The sequence below is a fragment of the Notamacropus eugenii genome, chromosome 3 (genome assembly GCF_028372415.1).
Source record: "Notamacropus eugenii isolate mMacEug1 chromosome 3, mMacEug1.pri_v2, whole genome shotgun sequence".
Taxonomy (NCBI): domain Eukaryota; kingdom Metazoa; phylum Chordata; class Mammalia; order Diprotodontia; family Macropodidae; genus Notamacropus; species Notamacropus eugenii.
In genome coordinates, this window is record NC_092874.1 from 130,113,753 (window position 1) to 130,136,696 (window position 22,944).

At 35.5% G+C, this 22,944-nt stretch overlaps 1 protein-coding gene across 4 annotated transcripts in view; it reads left to right on the top strand.

The window, feature by feature from the left end:
* Window positions 1-22,944, top strand: part of FAM3C (FAM3 metabolism regulating signaling molecule C) — a 66,382-nt gene that overhangs the window by 21,270 nt on the left and 22,168 nt on the right. For all 4 annotated transcript variants that reach the window (XM_072652900.1, XM_072652902.1, XM_072652899.1 and 1 more), the window contains exons 3-6: window positions 2,151-2,255; window positions 8,099-8,122; window positions 9,319-9,442; window positions 20,231-20,289. In XM_072652900.1, coding sequence (XP_072509001.1) covers window positions 2,151-2,255; window positions 8,099-8,122; window positions 9,319-9,442; window positions 20,231-20,289 — 312 coding nt within the window. The remainder of the gene's footprint in view (window positions 1-2,150; window positions 2,256-8,098; window positions 8,123-9,318; window positions 9,443-20,230; window positions 20,290-22,944) is intronic.

The window sequence follows — 22,944 nt, forward strand, 5'->3', positions numbered from 1 at the left end:
TTAATGCTCAGATATATATATCTATGATTTTGTTGATAAATCACTACATGACTTAGTAAATGGCCTTGGAGATATACTATGGCTGAACAATTTTTCACTATTTGCCCACCCAGATGATTACTAGCCTTCACAAATTTAACTGGGCTTTGGACACTAGCAGAGGTCTGGTACTGCACCACAGGGTCACCTTTAGGTCTGCCAATAGAACTTGTGGAAGAAAACTCAAATGTAAATGTATTATCATTAAATCTTTTTTTTTTTTTTTGGACTGGACCTGTGATTTCATTGATAGGCAATGTCTTGTGAAGAAACTTGATTTACCAATGGACTTGTTCTTCAATTTATAGTCTTTCAGAGTTACTGAAAGATTAAGTTATTTACCACAGGTCACACAGCCAGTGTTTCAGAGGCAGGAATTGTTTTAGAGACTCAGCTCCCTGTTCACTGTGCTACATTGCCTCTTGTAGAAAGAATAAATTACATTTATTTCAGACAACATGTTTAATCTTGAAGTTTCATATTTATAAATATGGCTGTAAATTCAAGTAAATGCTTGATAAGTGCTCGTTAATCAATATATGAAGCAAATTTTACGCAGTAGCACTTGGTACTTTTGTAGATGCTTAATAAATGCTTGTTGACCTACTAGAGGGAAGGTCAGCCTCTGTTAGCCCCAGGGGGTTTCCTCCCAGGCCAAGGAAGCAAGAGGCTCAGTGGGTGAGAATCAGAGGAGATGGCTTAAAGCCTTTTTATCTAGTATCTTTGCCCTTCTTCCACCCAGTTCCTCATTTTTCTGTGTGGCCAGTCCTTTTCTGTGTGCCCAGCACCTGTCCTCTGCTAAAGGGAAGTAGTTTTGCTTCTTCCTCTCCCTCCAGCCCTACAAGCTTCCTGTCTGAAACCAAAGGCTCAAGTTGTTCCTAGTTTGGGGATAACATCTGTTGGAGAAGCAAGGAGGCCATACTTCTTGGGTATTGCTGGCTCACCATTTCTGAGAGCTTTTAGAAGGGCTTTAGAGTCACTTCTTATCCCACCCATTCGCCATCTCTCCTTCCCATAGTTGACTATAGAAATGGTATCCTTATTTATCTCATACAACCTTTCTAATTTTTCCTAGACTACCCTGTGTATCCTTTTTTTTCTCCTAAAGTTATATTGCTGATTGGGTTGTTGAAAAAGCTAGGCAACACATGGAGTGGATTGAGCACTGGGCCTAGAGTCACAAAGACATGAATGAGCTCAACTCTGGCTTCAGACATTTTCTAGCTGTGACCCTAAAAATAATAGTAGTACTTACCTTGCAGGGTTGTGGGGCAGATCCAGTGAGGCTTAGCACAATGCCTGGCACTTAGTAGGAACTTAATAAATGCCTATTCCTTTTACCCTCTCCTTTCTTTCCCTACTCATTAGGTAACAGTGACCCTTGGTTTCTGTTCCTTTGACTATTATCAAGGGAGACCCTTTCTCAAAAGAAGTGTTCCTTCCTGCATGGAGAAGCCTGAAGAAAATTCCCTTCACTCCATTTCTTGATTTCTACTTCCAACTCTAGCTCAGAGGGGACTGAAAACAAAAGCAGTCTCCCCAAATGACAAAACACAATTGTAGTGGGTTTTAGAGGAGGGTTGGGGGGACTAGAGGATAGGGGGACAAGGTTTAAGGTCATTCTTGGTAGCCAGTAGAAAGTTATCACTCCTCTGCCTGCCAGCGTTAGTATGGCCAATAAAACTTATTACCTTTCAGTGACTTGTTCAGTACTTTTACTACTTTTACCAGTAGAGCTAGTCATTCCTGTTGGCTCCCCCTGGTTGTGCATGTAATGTTTTTCTAATGTGTTAACTTGTATATAGGAAAATGATTCTACTGGTTATTAATCAAATGGTTTTTCCAGTAATCATAAAGCATTTATGGTAGTGGTCATACATAGGTATTCTCTTGTTGAGAGTTTTTGCATTGATCAGTTTAGTACAGTAGACAGCTTTTTTAACATGGTTAAAAATGATTTGTCTATCATTCTACTTGCTAACTTTCATTCACTGATCATTGTATTGTGATTTGTAATTATTTATACTGAATTTAGGATTACACACTCATATCTTTAAAAAAAGGTAATATGAACATTTTATGAGATTACTTAACTGCTCCTTATTCTTCAGGGGCTGTAAAGTTGGTGGTTGCTGTAGCAGTATTTCTACTGACATTTTATGTTATATCTCAAGTATTTGAAATAAAGCTGGATTCAAATTTAGGAAATTTATTTGGTAAGTTTCTTCTGTTTCTTTTTTAACTTTTATTTTTTATGACACCTAGTTTACAAGTTTTCCTTACTCTGAGTTGCTTTGTTCTAAGAAAAGTAAATTTGGTTATGTTATATTGATCCTTTGTAATATTGAAATGCAAATAGTAGTGGCTTTTAAAATCACTAAATACAAAGTATATAAATAATTCAGCTATTATTTGTAGAGGACATAAATAAAAGTGCTGTCATGGAGGGGAACAAAATTGGAATATATATTCTCAATGTTCCTGGGGTGACCATAATTTTTTTTTAATTTTGAAAAAAAAATTCATTAATTTATTTAAATGAACAAAAATGTATTTTGTCTATCCTTCCACAGGGTGGGGAGAAGGGGGGAAGGTAAAGGAAGAAAAAGAAAACCCTTGTAATGGTTATGTATAGTCAGAAAAACAGCTCCCCTCATTGGTCACTGTGTATGTATTATATATGTAGGTATATATATATGTGTGTGTGTGTGTGTATAGATATGTGTGTACATATATATTTATATATATACATACTCGTATGCATATAAGTGTGTTGTGTATATTTCCGTTTTTTGAGTACATTACTTCTGTCAGGCAGGTAAATGTGTGTGTTTATAGATTTCTATGTCATTCTGTATTTTGAGCACATTATCTTTCTCAGGCTGGTAGTTCTTCTGCAATTACAGTTGGTCACTGGGTTGACCAAGAGTTCTTAAGATCAAAGTTCTTTGTCATTACAATGTTGTTGTGATTGTTAAGTTGTTCGGATTTTGTTCATTGTGCATCAGATCATACAAATTTTCCCAGTCTATACTGAAACTATCCATTTCATCATTTCTTATGATACAGTTCATTTCATTCCATTCAGTACTGTAATCTATTTAGCTATTCCCCAATTGATAGACTCTCTTTTAGTTTTCAGTTCTTTTTATTTTATATTTAAAATAGCTGTTTTAAAAATTACTGAATTTCAGCAGTGTAATTATAGCGCATGTATTTCCCCAAGGAATCGGTCTATAATTTAAATATCTATATGCTAAAAAATGGAAGGAATATATTAACTTGAGCATTTAATTCATTTAAGCTCTGGAAGCTAGATAAATGCAAGGTTGTTTCTGAATCACCACGACATATTACAGCATATTTACTAAAGACCTACAGTATTTGAAGACAGAAGGTGTTGGCCTTATTTGTAAGAGTCCTCAGAGTTATAATGAGTAATCATTTAGCTGAGACATTGTTTAAAATAGTTTTATACTGTTGATGAAAATATGGAGCTGGATAACATAAGGCTTTGACCTTATATGCTTGGAGTGAAAGTAGTGTTATTGATAGACTCAGGATGGACTTAGTATCTTGGGAGATTGTATATCTAGTCTAGCCTTCTACCCAACTTGAAAATCCCTGTTATAATAGCTGACAGATATAGTAATTAGTTCCTATTTGAACCCTTTCAAAGATGAGAAGCTGACTTTAAAAAAAAAAAAAATGGATTTGTCTTTTAAGTTAAACATCCCTAATTGGTAGCTTTTATAATTATGAGTTGAAATCTGCCTACTTGTATATTTTGCCTATTAGTCTTTTTTTTCCTGTCCTTGGGAGCCACACAAAATAAACTTAATCCTTGTTTCACATGACAGCACTTTAATTATTTAAGGATAATGATCATATGTCCCCTATTCTGTTCTTTTGCAAACTAAATATCCCAGTTTTCCTTTAACCCTCTTACATATAACTTGGTTTCCAGACTTTTCACTATCCTCCTTGGTACTCTGGATTATATCTAACTGAGAAAAATAGCTAGTAAATTGGATCTCAGAATCAGGATTCAAAGAGGTACTATCAAACATTTGACAGCCAGCCATACCTAACAAGATGAAGCATAATAGGGATAAGCACTTAAGCTTTAAAAGAAATGCTACCTGACTGTAGGATGGAGTTTACTGCAAGCTCAATCTTAGCCAATATCAATAAAAATGTAGGATCTAGAATAAGGAAAGTTATAGTCCCATTGTCTTTTGTGTTGCTGATCAGATCACCCTTGTAATATTTTGTTCAGTACATTTTAAAAGGAACATTTCCAATGCTAAGGAAAATCTTTAATTCCTCCCTAATTGATTCCCAGTCTCACTCCACACAAAAGCTATTTCAACTTTATCTTCCCTCTTTAAGCATCCCATACCCTACCCTCCTATGTCTCAGCCAATACAGTGCCTCTTGACCAAGAAAACTGAGATCAAAAAGCTCAAGTTCTCTCCTTTCTGTTTATTTGAGAACCTCTTAACATAATTTCTTACTCTACTTCTTTCTCTCACTCTACCTCCTTGCCATGGCCAACATTCCTACATGTATACGTTATCTCCTCCCCTTCTCTCTTCTCCAGTAGATTATGTTTGTACCCACCTATTCCCATTCTTGGAATCTCCTTATTCCTTCCCTTTTACCTTCAGGCATGCTAAAGCCTCCTCCATCCTTAAAAAACACAGAAAATTATCTTTCACTGCACCCTGGCATTCTCTCAAGTTGTCACTTATGTCTCTTCCTCTTTACTTACTTAGCCAAACTCCTTTAAAAAACTATCTATACATGTTGCATCCATGTCCTGTCTTATTTCTTAATTCTTTGCAGTCTGACAAACTAGAGTCTGGCAAGCAAAAGATGAAATGACCGGGGAAAACAAAGGTTTGATCTTCCAAGCATATTGTTTTATGAAGCAGTGCATGCCAATTGCCCAACAAATGAGGACCAAGCCCCTTCCTCAGCTGAGGATAGACCCTTTTATTTATTAAAAATGATCAAATAAGGCAACTTAGTTAAAAGAAAACAATACAACATTAGGTAGTCTGATTTCTAATTGGAGGAAAAACTAGGGACTTTCCAATTTGGAAGGGGGAAAGCAAATAGGTACAATTACCTGAATTCAGAAAAAAGAGATATATCGCACTCCCTCCAAAGTATCTGGAAACAATCAAAGAAACATAGAAACAATAATTGATCAGCATGTGGTCAATTTTCAGATAAGACATGGGTTGCTAGAGATGTACAATTGTGAGAAAACTCTTTGCATCTGACTTGGTTTCTGGTTAGCATAACCTAGGTTCTTAGTTAAGGATCTCTAAGCAGCAGATGGGTATTCCAGCTTCCAGACATGCAGGACTAGGTTCAAACAGTGCAATAAAGTTTTCTCTGAGTTCCCACAGTTGAATAAAGTTTTCTCACAAAACGTACGTTGAACTAGACTCATAGTTGAATAGAAAGTGAAATCTCCGGAATTCAGTCACAAGATGGAGTCAGTGTTGTTCACCTAATTCCTGCAATAAACTACTTTCAATCCTAATTCCCTCACTTCTGACCATTTGGCTCAATTAAATCTACTTTCTCTGAAGTTACCAAGTTGTCTGATGGTCTTTCCTTTTCATCCTATCTGCTGCATCTGACACTGTTGAACACCTCCTCCTTTTACATAGTTTTTCCTCTCTGGGTTTTCATGACACTACTCCCTTCTGATTTGGTTCATATTTATCTGATTGCTCTTTTGCTGACTCATCATCCACATTACACAATCCTGCACACCTTCCCCATGGTTCTGTCCTAGGCCGTCTTCTCTCTCTATATCCTTCATCTTGGTAACATAATCAGCAGGTGACTCAGACACAGAGATATGACACTGGCATAGGGATATACAGGCAGACACTAACAAATGGTCAGAAAAACACACAGGCAGGACAAATACATATGAACAGATGAACCTAGATACAGTTGTGTCTGTCTGTGTATCTGTCTTTCTTGTCTAGATGATATTTATATTTGTTAAAATTAATAAATATTTGTTGGAACTATTGGAATATATATTTGCATGTCTAACTTATTTATATATGGATACATATGTATGTAAGTGTATGTATATTTTATATACATGTGTATATATGTATGTATCTATATATGTATGTATCTATATCACCACTATATGTATATGTGTGTGTGTGTGTGTGTGTGTGTGTGTGTGTGTGTGTATATATATATATATATATATATATATATATATCACCAGCCTCAAACTTTCCCTTGAGCTTCAGCCCTGCATCACGAGTTACTTATTGAATATCTCAAACTAGAATTCCCCAGAAGTTATTGCAGATTCTAAAATAGAACTCATTATCTTTTACTATAAACCCTCTCCTTTTTGAAATTTCTTTATTCTGATCTCTCAGGCTTATATAACCTCAGCATTTTTCTCACTCCTTCACCCTCCATCATCTCATATATCCATTGAGTTGCAAAATTTTGCAGTATCTCTTATCTCCTCCCATTTTTACACACACAGACAACTGCTACCATCTTGGTTCAGACCCCTCCTACCTTTTGCCTAGATTATTGCAACAGACTTAATTGGTCTACCCTACTTAAGTCTCTCACCACTCCAACCTCTTCTGCATATTTCTTCAGAAATAATTTTCTTTTAGTGAAAATCTGACCATATATCTCCCCTTTTCAGTCAACTTTAATGGCTTCTTGTTTCTCCAGGGATAAGATAAAAACTCCTCTGTTTAGCTGTTAAAGTCCTATACTTTCTGGCCTCAACTTATCTTTCCAGCTTTATTGGATATTATTCTTCCTCCCACACTCTGGTATCCAGCACAACTCGCCTTTTCTTTTTCCACATATACAAGTCTCCATCTCCTCTCTCCAAGTTTTTGTGCTTCCCATCCCACAATACTGGATGGACTCTTCTTTCTCAGAGACCTCTCTTTTAAAACACAGCTCAGGCACCATCTTCTATATGGACCTTTCTCTAATCTCCCAACGCCTAGTTTCCTTCATCCAAACTTGCTTTGTGTATGTTTGCTTTTCTCATTTTATATTTGCGCTGTGTGTATTTTTGTATGTACTTATTGTTTGCTTCATTTTACCAGATAAGTTCCTTGTGAATAGGAATCATTTCATTTTTTGTACTTGTGTTCCTAGCACCTAACACATAGCACTGGCACTTAATAAGTATATGACTGGTTGATTGTTTGAACAGGAAGTTAAAGGCATTCTCAACCATGGCATATGAGCAAAAGTCAAAGAAATTCTGATTATTTTAGAGAGGAGCTGGACATCTTTTATCTTCAGGTACTTTTAGGGGACACATGTAGAAGAGGCAATAGACTTATTTAGAAGGTAAAAGCAGGTCCAGTGGATAAAAGTTAAATGGAGACATATTTTTGGCTGAGCATAAAGAAAAATTAACTAAGAAATCAAGAAGGCCAAAAATGGAACGGGCTATCTTCTTAGGTTTAGCAAATTTTCCACCAGTAAAACTGACCAATTGCAAAAGCTGAATTTTATCAAGTGTAGAGGGAATTACTTTAGATTATATTGCTTCTTTTAATCTAAGATTCTGTGTTTAATAACTCAGGAGTTTCTAGTTTTGTTTGAATTTATTTTTGAAAAAAATTTTCAAATCTGTAATAATTTTAAAGTGGTATTTTATTGTTTGCAGTGATGGCTATTGAATATATGGCAATCAAAATTTAATATATGCCTGATTGGACCTTAAATTTACAATAATAATTAAAGATGACAACTGTATTTGCTATCTATATTAAAACATACCACATTGTAATCTGTCTACTTCATTATAGTTTGTAATTTTGAACTATGAGTATTTTGAATGTTAGCTATTCTTGCTGGTTTCTCTTTCAATATGCTTTATTTTCATTTTGGTAGAGGTTGTATATAAAATCATAATGAACAATAAACATTTTATGAGTTTATTAAAAATTCAGTAGATACATTTCATATTCAGTTTTTTTGCTTGAAGTTAACTGACTTTTTTTTGTGTTTTTTATTTTAGCAAGGTCAGCACTACAGATAGCTTGTAAGTATTATATATCTCAAAAGAAATTTATTTTCTATTTGGTTCAGTAATATGTAGTTTTTTAGGGGGCATATTTTTGACTGACATCAGTTTGGTTATTGTGAAATTCAACATACAGAATTGACCTAGAAGCGAAATAATTTCAAATGAAAAATCACTTTAGTTACTTTTCAATTTTTACTGTACTTGACAGCAGGGATTCTTAACCTGGCATCTGTGAACTTTAAAAAAAATCTTGACAGCATCCTTTGTAATCCTACGTATTTCATTTTATGCATTTAAAAATATTATTTTGAAAAGGTATCTATATACTTCTCCAAACTGTTGAGTCCATGACACCCACAAAAGGCTATTTCATTCATTAATAGTAGAAACCATAGACTTTACTGCTATATTTGTTGGTTTAAAAACTTTTTAAAATCCATAGCAAAAAACGAAGATTAATAGAAGTTGGAGTAATAGTTGACAGAACAGAGAAGAGTCATTTACTCTGAAGGAATTAATGTATAGATAAATTTACCTAAATAGATTAAAAAAATTTTCTAAATGCTTAAATTGTGTATTTATTTCAGTCTCTACATAGCCTTTTTTTTTAGCATAGGGTTTATCCAAAGTGAAAACTAAATCGAAGGCTCAAAAATGTCTCTAAATGGGGGAAAAAAATGAAACCATTTAATTCATAAGCTCAAATCTTTCCTCATTCTTACTCAAGTTTATCTTATGTCAGTTGCTAGTCTGCCACTTAGGATCTTTTGATTAAACATTTGGAAGTCTTTTTTAAACTCTAAGATAACAAAATTTCCAATATAAACTTTAAGGTACACTGATAATACACACATACGCAGAGTTGTAGCTGAACATATAGCTAGTATATATACTGAAAATTGTATACTCAGTTTTAGATACTCTAGAGGTAATCTGATCTAACATGCTTATTTTGCAAATAAAGGCATAGAGGGGTTAAATTACAAAGTTGTTGTACCTAGTTAGTTACCTAGAGGGATTAGAACTATAATCTCGTGATTCCCAGTTATTTCCATTGTGCCATTTCATTTTTTTGTGTGTCATTCAAAGAATGTTAGCCCTTGATTGGTCATTTAGTGCATTGCCTACTTTGCAGTTAGAAGAATCGTTGATTATAGTCACATACATTCAATTACTAATTCATTTTGAAACTGTGTCTATTTTCTCCAAAGATACAAAACCTCCCAGATATAAATGTGGAATTTCAAAAGCTTGTCCGGAAAAACATTTTGCCTTCAAAATGGCAAGTGGAGCAGCTAATGTTGTTGGTCCCAAAATTTGTGTGGAAGACAATATGTAAGTATTGGCATAAACTTGAAACCGTCATTTCACAAATTTATCATTTTAATATAATCTCCAAAGCTGAGTTGTAATGTGTCTTTTAAAAAGAGGCTTATTAACTTTGCTGAAGTTAATTTTCATATTTTAATCTCTAATAATCCATGTTTGTAGTGCTTTCCAGTTAGTGTTTTCATAGTCGTTACTTAATTTTTAAAGGTATATGTTCTATTTTTTCTGAAACTTTTAAGAGAACTTTTTTTTAGAATTAGAGAGCGATACTGTTTGTTTAGAAAACTTGGTATTATCTTCCTTGGTGGGTTTGTACACATAGTCTCCCAACTCTGAATGAAATGCACCTCCTCTTCACTTCTTTCTCAAAAATCCCTTAGATTGCATCAAAATATAGCTCAGGCACATCCTCAATAACAATTAGCATTTATATAGTGTTTACTGTGTGCCAGGTAGCATGCTAAGAGCTTTGACGATATCTTACTTGATCCTCATATCAATCTTGGGAAGTAGTGCTATTATTATCCCTATTTTATAGTTGAGGATTCTGGGGTTCTTAGAAATCTGATCTTCAGATAAATTGGTATTTATGTAATTTGCAAAGTTTGCATATTGTAGAGGCAAAGAACCATGGGCTTTCTGGAAATTTATTAGAGGTTTCTGCTCCTATTTCTGACAGAGCTTACTTACCTTTGTACGTATACAATTTAATTTTGTTTTAAAACTTTGAGATTTCAAAAGTCAACTTTTAGTTCAGTCTTAATGACGAATGTTAAGGCTTTTAAAATTTTTAGTTTCATGTGCAAAATCAAATATTTTCTTGACTAGTAGCTAATTTTCTAAAAACACACTAACTTGTCTTATATTGGAAGATATCCTAAGTAATGTTGAAGGTTAAAGTAGTCAACAGAAAAGCTTGTTTCTAGTTCTAATGAAAGTGATTTCAAAAGAGAGGCATCAAGAACCAAAGATGAGCAATTTTAATCATTATTTTGTTGGATACTCTTGGTTATGGAATTGAGCTAAGTGATAGTCTTGATTTTTGATATTTTTATTAAATTTTTCCAAATTGTATGTCTTTCTCCCCAAAGTTAGTTTTATGTAATTAATGATTCTGTATGCTGTAGAATTACATTATAAAACATAGGCCCATTTTGTTGCAAGGTAGTGCATTTACCAACAAACCAAATTTCACAAGTACCTTGAATATTCTTGCATAGCATACTAGATTCCTACAAAATTATTTTTTAGAATTGATGATGGACTACAAACATGAAAAAAATAACCAGATAGTAAACTTCCAGGTCCATCAATTTGGTGTGGAAATCGTAGAGGTTACTTATTTAATTCAACACTAGGATTTTACTGATGAGAGACCCATGATCCAGAGAGGCTGAATGAGTTGCCCAAGGTCAGATTGTGACAGACAGAACTGGGATGTACCTCCACTTGTTTGGTTTTCAAATACAGCTCTGTTTCCACTGCACCATCTATTTCTTAAAGCCTACCTAAGACAGACTGTCTTTGGTTGGAAACTCCAGCCATCAAGTCACCCTGTGATGTCTTTTGTTACTAGGGCACTTGGAAAGGTATGTAAAAATCTGTTAACAAGAATGTTTATATTTACTGAAAAAAAAGGAAGACACATCCCAGTAATGTATAAGTTGACTGGTGGAAAAAGTGAAATAGATTGTTACAACCAAATAACAGTATAGCATCTCTGTGGTTGTAGTAAATTGCATTTTTTAAAATTTTCTTTCTTACTTTTGAGACTTAATATTTAATATTGAGATACTAAATACAGGTTCTGCTGTTGTATAGTGCTATGACTTTAAATGAGTCACCTTTCCTGTTTGGCTCACTTTCTTCTTTGGTAAATTGAGGACATTGGTTCAGTAGCTTTAAATTCTAATTTCTATGAGACTTCCCCTAGTAATTTGAGTCTGTTTGTCATTGACCTTTGAATATCTTGAATATACATACAAGTGCAGCAAAAAACTTTTTGGTTGAATTAAGTTAAATATAATGAAATTTATTCTTTTACTGAGTTATATAAAAAATTTTTTGGCTAGACCAGGGGTGAGGTTACTGTGGCCTCAAGGTCCTCAAGTGCAGCCCTTTGACTGAATCCAAACCTCACAAAATTTATTCTGTAAAACTTGTCCTTGGTCAAAAAAAACCACACCCAAGGACCTAAAAGGGCACATGTGGTGCAGGCTCCCCACCCCTTAGCTAGACCTATTTTTTTCTTTCTATGGTGAACTGTGGGAAGCAAATTCCTGCTATCAAAGCAGATTTGTAATTGTTCTGTAATTTAATTATTTTGCAATTTATATCTTAGTTGCCTGGAGCATTGAAAAGTTTAGTGATTTCCCCATGGTTACACTGCTATAGAAAACAGGATTTTTTTTTCACTACATCACACAGCCTTAAATACTTAAGTTATGTGATAGGATATTGTATTTGAATTGTAAGATACTATTTTCTCAGTTACAAACTTAACGTGGACATAAATCTAGCTGTAAAAAATATGTAATAAATTTTTAAATGGAGATTCATTAGTTTTAATCAGTATGCTCTGCATTTATGTAGAACATTTTCTTTTTATATATCTTTTCAGTTAGTTTGACTGTTAAGTAACAGGGAGAAAGGATTCTTCTGTTTGAATGCCTGACTCACACTTGATCACATTTAGGTATCTACAGCATCACTTCTGATCACTTAGGAAGTTTTTAATTGTTGTTGCGGAAAAAAGGGATCAGGTAGTTATTAATCTGCAAGCATATGTACTCATTTGAGAAACGACCATTTAAAAGGGAAAGTGTTGTGTGGGCAGTTACAGTTTAGTAGAGGAAATTCTGAGCCAGAGAATATTGATTCTAGGCCTGGCCTTTCAGTTGGATGCCGTGTGGTACTATGTAAGGAATTCAGTATTTGGAGTCAGAGGAACTAGTTTTAAATCCCAACTTTGCTGCTTACTTTCCCAGTGACCCTGGGCAAGTCACTTAACCTTTGAGCACAGTATCAGTAAGATAAGAAGGTTGGATTTAAGTTCTCCTTGGTTGCTCCAAATCTAGAATCCTGTGATTTTGGAGATAAGTTTATTCTTCTGTAGAACTGAAATAAGGCCTGACCTTTATCTCCTCACTCCAGCATTCCCTAAAGGCATTATGGAATCTTAGCGCTGGAATGGAATGTTGGAGGTCACCTAATTCAGATGAGGAAAAAGAGGTGCATACAAGTGAAATGATTTGCCCAAGATCACACTGCTAGAGTCTAGTTTTGCTTTGAAAGATCTTCTGAGGAATGGATAATTTTTTTCTTAAGCAAAGAATTATTTTAACCTGAGTTTTGTATGTTATTTAAAACACAGTAGATAATTCTTTAAAATTAGATTAGGGTTTCTTAACCTTCCTGTGTCATTGGGTTCTTTTGGCAGTCTGGTGAAACCTGTTTTTTTTTTTTCCCTCAAAAATTTTAATACATCGAAAGACATAGGTTTTAAAAACAATGGAAATAGTTTTGTATGTATGTGATATTTATAAAGCACTTAGCACAGTGTCTGGTACATGTTAGGAGCCTTCTTTTTTCTCTCACATAAAATAAGCTTAGACCCCAGGTTAAGATCTCTTACTTTAGGTAGAGGTGATGTTAGGAATCATTAATTATATGACAGAAAAAAGTAAAACTACCAATCATATCTGGTAACACTAGAAGGAAAAATGGTTATTTTTATTTTTTGGTACATATAACCAATATGATTTGTACAGATTTAATCTATGAATCATGGTAAGATGGCTATGAAAAACAAACATCTTTGCAAGATCATAGTGAGAATTTTAGTAGTTTTAAAGGAAAATTCAAGCTAAAAAGACCAAGAAAGAATTTAAATAAAAATACATGAAATCTGAAAGTAGGACAAACAAATGCAGAGTAGCATTTACAACTTATACAGTAATTGTCATTAAATTCTGGTTTTGAAAGATTCATAATTTATGAAGCATAATAAATTATAATTCTGTCTTTTAGTTGACTTTGACCTTTATGTAGTCAAAAATCTGTTTGTAAGCACTTTACAATTTTAATTTACCACAGACCTGGTTTTTAATTTTGGCAAAATAGCCTTGTTTTTAAATTAGCATATAGATATGCTGCCATCTTGTGGAAGTTTTTCATCCTACTTGATCATTTATTTTTTCATTATCACAACATTAGATTCTTTCAAGTAATGAGACAACCCTGTAGTTGTAGCAAATTACATTAAGGATTGCATATTCCTAATTTATTCCTGTTTGGATAAAAGTGTATCATCTATCTCTGTATTAATGAAAAGTTACATTGGGGCTTAATAGTATACCTAGATTTTTTTGAGAGCTAATAGTTAATCAGACCTTTTGTTTTGTAGTTCAGAAGATAGTTTATTAAGAATTTCTACTTATATCACAAGCTGATTTCAAAGGAACAAAGTAAACAGACTTTAAGATTTGATTATTTAGTGTGGCTACTTTAAATATAGCAGATTTGTTGTGGTTTCAGCATATTAATCTTCTGTTTTCCCACCCAACTATTTGTAATCTGATTTCTGGCCCCAGTATTCTACTAAAACTGCTGTCCTCAAGTTTACTGATTATCTCATTTTCTAAATCTGCTGGCCTTTTATTAATATATCTCTTTACTTTTCACCTCTTCTTCCTAAATATTCTTCTTCCAGTGAATTTAATGACATTTTCTCCTAGTTTTCTTTTTTTGCCTTAAACATTTTTTCTCAGACTAATTTGCTAGATTCATGTTCCACCCTGCCCCTTTTCCCCCAAGGTCTGTCCTGAGCCTTCTCTTCTCTCTGTATGTATACATATCTGTTCTCTTGGTGGTCTTATTAGCACTCATAGATTGCATTATTTTTATGCAGATGACTCTTAAATTCTTATCTACCCTAATCAGTCTCCTGAGCTCCAGTTTTTGAGTATTTCCATCTGGCTGTCTTACAGACATCTCAAAAATCAACATGTTAAAAGAGAATTCTTCTGTCATCCGTCATCCCCCTCTCCCTCCTTCAAACATCCCTATTTCTTTGGAGGGCACTATTTACCAAAGTAGCTCAGGAAAATGCTATTTATATGCCTTCCTTAGATTTTAGCCAAGCATTTGATAAACTCTCATGCTATTCTTGGGGATTTCAAACTATAGTCAAATGGCAAGACTGAAAGAGTAGTCATTAATGGTTTGTTCCGTTTTTATTTTCAGTGACTTCCCTAGTGAAGTATCTAGGAGAGTTTAAAGGTTTTTATTAATGTTTTAAATGGAGTGTTTGTCAAAATTTGCAGGTGACAAGGGCTAGAAAAGATATCTAATGGTAGATAGTGAGTCAGAACTGGGTATGATCTTAAGATGAAGTTTAATAGTGATAAATGCAGTGTCTCAGACTTGAGATCAAAAAGCAATACAGGAGACATGGCTAGAACTTTTGAAAAATATCTAGGGGTTTCAGTGGATTACAAAGTCAATATTGTGAACTATGTGTGACAGTTAAAGAAAACTAATGCAGTCTTAGGCTGTATTAAAAGAATAGTGCCCTGACTAGCTACGGTAGTCCTGTTTACTGTACTCTCTTCATTTCTTGGCACTTTTAGGAAGGATGGTGAGTAACCAGGATAATGAAGAGCCTTGAGGCCATGTCATATGAGGATTGTTTAGCCTAGAGAAAAGAAGAGGAAGGAGAAAAGGAAGATCAAGATAGCTATCTGGAAATATTTTAAGGGGATGTTCAGTGGGAAAAGGAGATAGACTGGTTCTATTTGAGCTCAAAGGGGAGAACTAGTTGGTATGAATGGAACTTGAAAAAAGGTAAATTCAGGCTTGTTAGAAAGGAAAAAAAACCCAAACACTTCCAAACAATTAGAGCTGTGAGCATGAGGTGGGGTTGGGGGATTTTTGTTTAGTTATGGTTGGATTTGGCCTCTGAAGTCTATTCCTACTGAGGTTCTGTGATGCAAGCTAAATTTCAGAATGTATTTTAGTACAAATTGTTGCTTCTGTCTGAGCACTTAAGAGGAAGCATGCCATAGTAACAGTGGTTCCCATTTAGTGGTTTGTGAATTTCAGAGGTTCAGGATAATGGTCTAAGGGGTTCACACTAACAATTCTTTTTTTTTTTTTTTGGTTTTTTTTGTTTGTTTTTTAAAATTTATTTATTTAACTTTTAACATTCATTTTCACAAACTTTTGGGTTCCAAATTTTCTCCCCATTTGTCCCCTCCCCCACCACAAAATACCAAGCATTCTAATTGCCCCTATCACCAATCTGCCCTCTCTTCTGTCATCCCTCCCTTCCCTTGTCCCCATCTTCTCTTTTGTCCTGTAGGGCCAGATAACTTTCTATACCCCATTACCTGTATTTCTTATTTCCTAGTAGCAAGAACAGTACTCAACAGTTGTTCCTAAAACTTTGAGTTCCAACTTCTCTTCATCCCTCCCTCCCCACCCATTCCCTTTGGAAGGCAAGCAATTCAATATAGGCCATATCTGTGTAGTTTTGCAAATGACTTCCATAATAGTCGTGTTGTGTAAGACTAACTATATTTCCCTCCATCCTATCCTGCCCCCCATTGCTTCTATTCTCTCTTTTGATCTTATCCCTCCCCAAGAATGTTGACTTCACTACTCTCATCACATTCCACTAAAGGAAAGAATAAAATGCCTACTCATTTTGGTATGAAAACCTATCTTACAATACAGGAAAGTGGAGGATAAGGGGATAAGCAGAGTGGGGGGGGATGATAGAAGGGAGGGCATGGGGAGGAGAGTGCAATTTGAGGTCAACACTCATGGGGAGGGATAGGATCAAAAGAGAATAGAAGTAATGGGGGACAGGATAGGATGGAGGGAAATATAGTTAGTCCTATACAACACAACTATTATGGAAGTCATTTGCAAAACTACACAGATTTGGCCTATATTGAATTGCTTGCCTTCCAAAGGGAAGGGGTGGAGAGGGAGGGAGCTAAAGAAGTTGGAACTCAAAGTGTTAGGACCAGCTGTAATGTTCTTACCACTAGGAAATAAGAAATACAGGTAAAGGGGTATAGAAAGCTATCTGGCCCTACAGGACAAAAGAGAAGACAGAGACAAGGGCAGAGAGGGATGATAGAAGAGAGAGCAGATTGGTCATAGGGGCAATTAGAATGCTTGGCGTTTGGGGGGGGAGGGGAGAAAAGGGGAAAAATTTGAAACCCAAAATTTTGTGAAAATGAATGTTAAAAGCTAAATAAAAAAAAAAAAAATGTTGACTTCAAATTGCTCCCTCCTCCCATTGCCCTCCCTTCCATCTTTCCCACCACCCTGCTTATCCCCTTCTCCCCCACTTTCCTGTATTGAAGATAGGTTTTCATACCAAAATGAGTGTGCATTTTATTCCTTCCTTTAGTGGAATGTGATGAGAGTAAACTTCATGTTTTTCTCTCACCTCCCCTCTTTTTCCCTCCACTAAAAAGTCTTTTGCTTGCCTCTTTTATGAGAGATAATTTGCCCCATTCCATTTCTCCCTTTCTCCTCCCAATATATTTCTCTCTCACCGCTTAATTTCATTTTTTAAAGATATGATCCCATCCTATTCCATTCACTCTTTGCTGTGTGTGTGTGTGTGTGTGTGTGTGTGTGTGTGTGTGTGTGTGTGTATGTGTGTGTAATCCCACCAACTACCCAGATACTGAAAAGTTTCAAGAGCCTCAAATATTGTCTTTCCTTGTAGGAATGTAAACAGTTCAACTTTAGTAAGTCTCTTTGCTGTTTACCTTTTCATGCTTCTCTTCATTCTTGTGTTTGAAAGTCAGATTTTCTTTTCAGCTCTGGTCTTTTCATCAAGAATGCTTGAAAGTCCCCAATTTCATTGAAAGACCATTTTTTTCCCTTGAAGTATTATACTCAGTTTTGCTGGGTAGGTGATTCTTGGTCTTAGTCCTAGTTCCTTTGACTTCCGGAATATCCTATTCCATGCCCTTCGATCCCTTAATGTAGAAGCTGCTAGATCTTGTGTTATGCTGATTGTATTTCCACAGTACTTGAATTGTTTCTTTCTATCTGCTTGCAGTATTTTCTCCTTGACCAGGGAGCTCTGGAATTTGGCCACGATGTTCCTAGGAGTTTCTCTTTTTGGATCTCTTTCATGCGGTGTTCTGTGGATTCCTTGAATACTTATTTTACCCTCTGGTTCTAAAATATCAGGGCAGTTTTCCTTGATAATTTCATGAAAGATGATGTCTAGACTCTGTTTTTGATCATGGCTTTCAGGTAATCCCATAATTTTTCAATTGTCTCTCTTGGATCTATTTTCCAGGTCAGTTGTTTTTCCAGTGCGATATTTCATACTATCTTCCATTTTTCCATTCTTTTGGTTTTGTTTTGTGATTTCTTGGTTTCTCATAAAGTCATTAGCCTCCATCTGTTCCATTCTAATTGGACCTCCTTTTCCGTTTGGCTAATTCTGCTTTTTAAAATATTCTTCTCTTCATTGGCTTTTTGAACCTCTTTTGCCAATTGAGTTAGGCTGTTTTTCAAGGTGTTATTTTCTTCAGCATATTTTTGGGTCTCCTTAAGCAAGGTGTTGACCTGCTTTTCATGCTTTTCTTGCATCTGTCTCATTTCTCTTCCCAGTTTTTCCTCCACCTCTCTAACTTGATTTTCAAAATCCTTTTTGAGCTCTTCCATGGCCTGAGCCCATTGAATATTTATTTTGGATGTCTGGGATGCAGAAACCTTGACTTCTGTGTCTTTCCCTGATGGTAAGCATTGTTCTTCCTCCTCTGAAAGGAAGGGAGGAGATATCTGTTCACCAAGAAAGTAACCTTCTATGGTCTTATTTTTTTTTTCCCCCTTTTCTGGGCATTTTCCCAGCCAGTAACTTGACTTCTGAGTGTCCTCTCCACACCCACCTCGCCTCCAGATCGGTGCAGCGCTTGGGGTCTGAGATTCAAATGCTGCTTCCCAGCCTCAGGGCTTTGGGCGGGGGCGGGGCTGCTATTCAGTGTGAGATTAAGTTCAAGTGTTCAGGTGGGGGCAGGCTACCACACGGGGCTTAGTTCCCTCAGGGGGTTTATGCGGAGACATTCAACAATGGATCAGAGCTCCTGACTGCTTTGGGAACCCCTCTCTGCTCCCGCCTCCGCTGCTGCCTCCCGAGGGGGCCTGAGTTATGGGGACACTCTGCTCCTCTCTGGGGAGCCAAAAAGACTCTCTCACTGACCTGTGGGTGGAGGGACCTGCATGGCCGCTGGAGATTTTGTCCTTGAAGCCTGCTCTGATCTGCTTCTCTCGTTGCCACGAGGCAGGGCTGGGTTCTGCTCCAGATCAGGTGCGCGACGGACCTTTTGGGTTGGTTTTTCAGGTCTCTTTGGAACAGAAATCTCCTCCACTCCGTTGTTCTGTGGCTTCTGCTGCTCCAGAATTTGTTGGGAGTTCTTCTTTACAGGCATTTTATGGGCTGTGGGTTCAGAGCTAGCATATGTGTGTCTTTCTACTCCACCATCTTGGCTCCTCCCCCACACTAACAATTCTTTAATGGCACCTTAAGTAGTAAAAGTTGCTTATGAAAATTATGAGTTGTATATTAAGTTACTCTGGGAGTTCACACCATTTTTGTTGTTCAGAAGTGTTAACAGAATGAAAAACATGGGGAACCTCTCTGGGAGTTGAACTGGGAGCTGTTCTTTTCCTCAGTAAGACCTAGGTTCAGATCTTACCCCTGACATATGCTGGCTATGGGCAAGGCGTTTAACCTTTCAGTGTTCTTAAGTGACTGACTCTTCCTTTGTTACTCAAAGTGGCTTTTCTGTTAGACACGCTTCACTGAATGAATCTGTGATCTCATTCAAATTATACTCCTTCTTTAGGTACAGATTTAACCCCATTACGTCTTCTCATCTTGGGGAACGTTATATCTACATCTTTCTGTTGGCCCTCTAAAGAGGATCTTTCTGCATGTTGGATGGAGACTTACCTTTTTAATTCTTTGTTGTGGCTATCATTATAGCACTTGGCCTCTTATCTTTCGCTCATAGATCATGAGCAGTGCAAAATTTTTTTATGGTCACCATGTCTTTAATATTATTTTTTATACTGATCTTCTTTTGCAAATCCTTATTAGCAAATGGTACCTTATTTATCTCCCATTTTTTTCTTTGAGTATGATTGTGATTCTTTGGAGATGCTAGTGTTATATAATTCTCAGCCATATAGCATTTTCAAGATAATACTAGCCTTAGAAATAGAACTTTTCATTTACAAGCAGCTTGGGGTCACTGAAAATAGTTTTGCTGCCTCCCAGGTTCCGTGTAGCCTATTTTTTTCAATTCTTGGCCTACATACAAATCTTACTTTACTTCTATCTTATACATCAGATTGTTATGGGAAATGAAAAGTAAATTAGGTCACTTGTTCGTTTGAAGGCAGGTGCAGAGTCATACTTGCAATATGTATATACTGTGAGGGATTTCATAGGAAATATTTCATAATCTGATAACTCATCAAGGAACATCTTGATTTTTTTTTATACCTTTTATACCCCCAGTCTTTTAACATATCGTTTATATTTAGGAAGTCATCATTGAAAGGAGTTTTTAAATAATCATTGCATATATATAAATACAGCTTTTTGGTTTAGTTTTTCCTAAATTTATTCTGTTGAATATATTATACACTTAATGCTGTTCATTCTGTTTTTCATTACTTCATTTTTAGACCTTGTATTTATTACTATGTGAATAATTGCTTCTGAAATCTGTCGTATTTTTTTTTCTTCAGTTTAATGAGTGGTGTAAAGAATAATGTTGGAAGAGGAATCAATGTTGCATTGGTAAATGGTATGTGTAATTTAGCTTAGTCCTGTATTTGGGAATATAGGAATGGACACCTCAGAAGTAATATGTATCCCCAAATGTAGAAAAAGAGAAAGAAAGTGTTGTTCTTTTAATTGACACTAAAAAGAATATGCATTCTAGCATAGGAATTGTTTCTCTTCTCAGAAATAATCTTCCCTACATTGTATTTTAGGCACATGACCTTCTCTTTAAGATACTCCTGAACATCATTAAGAAGCAAACAATCAACCTCTAACTTTAGCCGATCCCTAATGCATAGTCAATAAAAATGTTGTAAATTTGGGAGCTTAGAGTATCTGAGTATGCTGAAGTGAAGAGGGATAGTGTAAGAACCAAAGGGTAGCTGTGTGTTTGAAATTGAGAAAATGAGGATTTTGATATTTTTCTAGCATTGACCAGGGAGACAATTGTCTTGACTAACTTATGCAAATAGCTGACCTACTTAGATAGTATATCCCGTTAGTGAAAAAAAAATGTCAGTTTATCAGAGCTTGGTGGTTTCTATATACTATGCAATATTCTGGTTTTAATGTGTTATCTCATATTGATTTCCCAAACTGACCAATCCATAAAAATAAATATTCATTGAGCTCAATGCAAATTAATAAAATGGCATTTTGGTTTATCAATTGATCTCTTTTGAACTTGGTTAGCAGTTATTAAAATATTTAATTATTCACCCTAGTGAACTGATAAAATAGTTTCTGAATCTGAAAAGTGAGATCCCCAAGGTATGATAGTAATTACATGAGTACAAGTGATAAAATAAATGGTTTACCGGTTTTATCTATTTTTATAGTAATAAATTTTATAACTAAGAATACTGGAATGTAAAAGTTAAAGCTGCTATGATATCTTGGGCAAATAAATTGCTTACATATACCCTTTTGTAAACCATAAGATAAAATAGTTTCTACTCTGGAATTCTTGAATGAATTTTTGTTTTGTATGTGACCATTTATTTTCAATCAAGGCAATAAAAATATTACATAAGAGTAGAAGTAAAGGTATAAATGCCTACCTTATTTTTTATTTCACCTAAGATAGTATAGGCTTAGTGAATGGAGGAAAGTGAAAAATCTTGACTCTTTGAGGACTAATTAGGTGAGATGAAAGGTAAGGTATAGAAACCTAGTGTTAGAAAAGAAGGATGTAGAACTCTGCTGGCATTAAAAGAAATCTTTGCAGCAAGTTTCTCTGATAAAGGTCTAAAATGAACAAACACTAAATTAAACATTTATTAAAAGAAACATTTATTAAACACTTGCTTTGTGCTGGGCACTTTGCTAAGTATTTGCGATACAAATACTAGCAAAAATAAAGACTATCCCTGACCTCTAGGAGCCTGCATTCTAATGGGGGGGAAGTGTACAGAAGAGAATCAGGGCCAGGATGGGGTTGAAGATAGGCTTGCCAGAGCAATTCAGCACAAGGTGGAAGCTCCAGGAGAAACTCACTTAATGGGAGAGGGGGTGGGCTTTGTGGAGGAATACTGTGGGGTAAGTAAGCCCTTAGTAATGTCATCTCTTCTAGGGCAAGGAGGCCCCAGGTGCTGGGGAAAGTTCCATGATGGACCAGTAGTAGAGAAGGCATGGTTCTGAAATCCAGAAAGTCAGGGATGAGGCTGGGAGCAGATTGTTCCCTAGTATCAAGATAAGATAGGGGATGGATTCAACTATATAAGAACAAGAGTCCTGCCAAGCAGATAAGTGGTCAAAGGGATATGAACAGACAATTCTCAAAAGCAGAAAAAGTGTTCCAGATTACTAATGATAAAATGATAATTATTAAAATATTTAATAAATATGTAGTAAATTAAGAATATTGAAACTCTGAGGTTCTACCTTCTACCATTTAGATTATCAAAGATACCAAAAAAAGGAAAATTAAAGTTTTTGGAGCTATCAGGGGGCAGCTACCTTATTGGACTGTTGATGGAGCTGTAAATCACTTCATTTTTGAGAGCAATTTGAAATTGTGCCCTAAAAATCACTAAATAATATACTCTTTGACTGAACTGTACAGCTGTTAGGACTGTATCTCAAAGAGGTCAAAGATAATTGCTACAACATCATAGAATTAAACTTCAAAGAACTTAATTCTTATCAGCGCAGTAATCTGCTATTAGACAGATAGGTGGCAAAGTAAACAGAGCTCTGGTCCTATAGTCAGTAGGATCTGAGTTCAAATTTGACCTCAGATACTTACTAGCTGTATGTTTCTGGGCAGGTCACTTAACCTTGTTTACCTTAGTTTCCTCATCTATAGAATGAGCTGGATTAGGAAATGGCAAACCACTCTAGTATCTGTGCCAACGAAAGCCCAAATGGGCCCACAGAGAATCAGACACAACTGAAACAATTCAACAACAACAACCAGTGAGGAAGCTTGTGTTTTATCTCTTTAACAGTTTGATGGTCTAGCAATTCAGAGTGAGAGATAGGTTTTCAGACATGTCCAATGTTTGGATTTATTTTTGATTATGCTAACTTAGAAGGGAATGTCATTTTGTGGGGAGGGTGGTCCATTAATAGTGGTGTTTTGTTTTTTTTTTTTCAAAGGTATTATTTTCCTGTTCTTTGTTTATAGATGAGCTCATGTTTGTTGGAGTTTGGCAGTACATATGTATAGGAGTAA